At 43.4% G+C, this 4,032-nt stretch overlaps 1 protein-coding gene across 1 annotated transcript; it reads left to right on the top strand.

Moving 5' to 3' along the window:
* The first annotated feature begins 246 nt into the window (after nt 1-246).
* Nucleotides 247-1,747, top strand: FZD4 (frizzled class receptor 4). Its single transcript, XM_010004412.1, has one exon. It carries the CDS (start codon nt 274-276, stop codon nt 1,573-1,575), a length of 1,302 nt encoding a protein of 433 aa, XP_010002714.1. The 5' UTR covers nt 247-273; the 3' UTR covers nt 1,576-1,747.
* Nucleotides 1,748-4,032: the final 2,285 nt, after the last annotated feature.

Below are 4,032 nucleotides of genomic sequence, written 5' to 3'. Positions count from 1 at the left end.
CTAAAAGAAGGCAACGTTTTCAGGTTGGGTTTGTTTTGGGGTTGTGTTTGTTTTTGTTTTTTTTTTCATTCTTTGTTTTTATTGTTCTTGGTTTATTTGTTTTATGTCGTTTCCTGTTTTTTAAGGCAAAGGACCAAACGTTGCTGCTGAAAAGGAAAAAGAAAAAAAAAAAAGAGAAAACTTTTTATATTTTGTCCTGATTACTTTTCCCCTCATGCACTTGTTATTTCTGTTTCTCTCCTCCAGTTCTTCCTTTGTTCAGTCTATGTCCCGATGTGCACGGAGAAGATTAACATCCCGATAGGTCCCTGTGGTGGCATGTGCCTCTCTGTCAAAAGGAGGTGTGAACCTGTTTTAAAAGAATTTGGATTTGCTTGGCCAGACAGCCTAAACTGCAGCAAATTCCCACCCCAGAATGATCACAACCACATGTGCATGGAGGGCCCAGGAGATGAAGAGGTCCCCCTTCACAGCAAGACCTCCTTGCAGCCTGGAGAAGAATGCCACAGCATGGGATCTAATTCGGATCAGTACATCTGGGTGAAGAGAAGCTTGAACTGTGTCCTGAAGTGTGGCTACGATGCTGGTCTCTACAGCAGGTCAGCTAAGGAATTCACAGATATCTGGATGGCTGTGTGGGCCAGTCTTTGCTTCATCTCAACTGCCTTCACAGTCCTGACCTTCCTGATTGATTCATCCAGATTTTCCTACCCGGAGCGCCCAATCATATTTTTGAGCATGTGCTACAATATTTATAGCATTGCTTATATTGTGAGGCTGACTGTGGGCCGGGAAAGGATATCCTGTGATTTTGAAGAGGCAGCAGAACCTGTTCTTATCCAAGAAGGTCTTAAGAACACAGGATGTGCTATAATTTTCTTGCTGATGTATTTTTTCGGGATGGCTAGCTCCATCTGGTGGGTTATTCTCACATTGACGTGGTTTCTGGCTGCAGGACTCAAGTGGGGCCATGAAGCTATAGAAATGCACAGCTCTTATTTCCATATTGCAGCCTGGGCTATCCCTGCAGTGAAGACCATTGTCATTTTGATTATGAGACTAGTAGATGCTGACGAGCTCACCGGTCTGTGCTACGTTGGGAACCAGAACTTAGATGCACTGACGGGCTTTGTCGTCGCTCCGCTTTTTACCTACTTGGTCATTGGGACCTTATTCATTGCAGCAGGACTCGTGGCCTTATTTAAAATCAGGTCTAACCTTCAGAAAGATGGAACTAAAACTGACAAACTGGAGAGGCTGATGGTCAAAATTGGTGTCTTTTCAGTGCTGTACACTGTCCCAGCAACGTGTGTCATCGCCTGTTATTTCTATGAGATCTCCAACTGGGCCATATTCCGCTACTCGTCAGATGATTCCAATATGGCAGTGGAGATGCTCAAAATATTCATGTCCCTCCTGGTGGGTATTACGTCAGGTATGTGGATCTGGTCAGCCAAAACTCTGCACACGTGGCAGAAGTGCTCAAACAGACTGGTGAACTCAGGGAAAGTGAAACGGGAGAAGAGAGGAGACGGTTGGGTGAAACCTGGGAAAGGGAACGAGACCGTGGTATGAGAAAAGGACAACACCTTGATGGTCTCACTACTCTCCCATGAAGGACTGATTGTGTGTAAGCATTGCTGTGTAAATGTTGGGAATAGAGTAGGGAGATGGTTACACAACCTGTTTCTGGGGGATGTAAAAAAAAAAAAAAAGCCTTAAAAAATAAACAGCAGAAAGATCATGCTGCAAATACAATAGCCATAAACCATGCTGCCCAAAATAGGAAAGCCCAGGGAGGCTTTAAAAGCTGTGAAATATCCAAACGCAATATCTTCCTTTTTTTATTATTATTTTTTTCAAGCAGGATGCAATATACTGAAGTCTTTAGAAGCTGAGGGACTATAGCCCACAGCTGTGGGATGTTGTTTTCTTTTCATCGTTTTATAGCAGATGGAGGAAAGATGGTCCAGGGCCAAATACTGGGCTGATTTAGGGTCCAGTTATCAGATGATGGAGCACCCAGAACCTCAGCTAGAGTCTTATTTCTGAGTTCAGCCTCATGAAGGAAGTGCTTGCTGAGGGTTGTGTCTTTATGCCCTGGGGAATTCCGTTGCTCCCATATGCTGCACGAGTCAGCCAAGGATCAGATCCTCCAACAAATACCAAGTAGACATTTCAGGTCTGAGAGTTACCCATGATGAGCAGGATCTAGTGAGGTATTAGTGAGGACAATTTCTTCAAGTCATGTGATGGTTTAATAGTAATTTTGACTCATTCTTTTTACCATCTGTAACCTGGTCCAAATTGAGACTGTTGACTCAAATTGTTGAGTCAAATTGTTGACTCTGCCTTGCAGGAATTTGGACCTCCCTAGGTCCTTTCCCACCTGAATTGTTTTGTGGTTCTATGAACATTTCTGATTTTTTTAAAGCTTTACTCAAGGCTATTGTTAGAATTAGAGGAGTCAGTGGGAGCTAGGAAACTTCGTATGGTCATCTGCATTGGATATTGTTACCTGTCTGCCCCTGCTCCTGTCCCTTCAGGGGCTCCTGCTATTTCCAGTGGACTACTTTATTCTGCTGCTTTAATAGCTTTAAATAAAGTCTTACATTATAGTGTTCCTTCCTCCAGGAAAGGCAAAAATTAGTTGAGGGTCTCTTCAAACAATGCCAGTTTTCTTCAAGTAAGCTTATCTGTCTCTCTCTGGAGACCCATTGCATCAAGCAATTAAGTCTTAATATATTTCATTCAATGTGATGGTATCTCTGCAGACGCCAGTCTGGGGAGAAGCAAAATGTTAAGTTCCTTGGCAAACTTCTGTTCACACCAACCACTTGTATAATTATGTGTGTCAGTCACAATTAAAAGAACATTCTCAGTCCATGACATCGCAGTACAGCTGACTGCCTCACAGTGATGCTTCGATTGCTCTCTGACAGCTATGGAGATTTTTAAAATATACATATATATATATATATGTGCAGAATGTGAGCAGACATTCAGTCCTCAGGAATCATGAGAAACAATTCCAGTTTTTGTGAAGAATTCCCAAGAGAAGAGAACCAACTTCTTGGTCTCTAATAATGTTTCATAGCATCTGTTGAGTTTTCTTACCCTTTTATTTGAGGAGGCATCGGCTTGTGCTCATGGGGAGCTTGAACCTTATGTCGAGGCCTTGTTTGGCTAATAAGAAAGGTGATGCAAGTAGAAATAGTCCAGAAGCACTTAAGAGAACACTGTTTTGATGCTTTGTCCATTTGAAGGACCTTCAGTGCACCCTACGCTTTTGCTGCATTGGTTTGTCTGGAGCCTGGTCAGCTGTGGAGCAGCCCCTCAGTGCCCTGACCTGCATGACCTTTAAGGGCAGCTGAGAACAGGCACTGCTTTATTACAATCCTCAGTTTTCACACAGGTGCCCCATGTGCTTCCCAAACCACAATTCATTCCAGCTCTACCCGTGAGCACTAATCTGTCCCAGAAGTGTGTATTGTGTCAGTGTCAATGTTGAAACGTGTGCTATAGAGAGCATTAAAAAAACAACCAACACCAAACAAAAACACCCCACAAAACCCAAACCCCAAACAAACCCTCATTGCAGTCTTTGTGGTTGGGCTCCATCTCCAGCAGAACAAGTGACAACTTGATACATTCTGCTCAAGCTGCACAGGCATTGTCTAGTCCCAGGCCATTTACCAGCCTAGCCTTTTCTTCCTTTCCATAAAGCTCACTATTAGTGTTGTGTTTGGATCTGATTATTCCCCTGTGGCCGAGAAGTTCTGCAAGGAGGATATGTTCAGATGGCTGAACTTCTCTATCACATGATCTTGCTCCTGACTCAGCAAGGGATATAAAGTTGGACATATGTTGACTTTCAAGGGGTGAGGATGCGTTAGGATCATTGCCTTATAACCTGGCATTGGGCTGTGCCTAGGTGTGACATTTACTCAAGTGTCCTTCACTGTGAAACAGTTTGGATACTCTTCTGACCCAGTCTGGCCCGTTTGACCTGAATGATTCAATAAATGACAT

This window comes from Chaetura pelagica, unplaced genomic scaffold (genome assembly GCF_000747805.2).
Source record: "Chaetura pelagica isolate M959 unplaced genomic scaffold, ChaPel_1.0 scaffold59, whole genome shotgun sequence".
NCBI lineage: Eukaryota > Metazoa > Chordata > Aves > Apodiformes > Apodidae > Chaetura > Chaetura pelagica.
The sequence above is the reverse complement of the archived record's forward strand: the minus strand, read 5'-3'. Positions and strand labels throughout refer to the sequence as shown.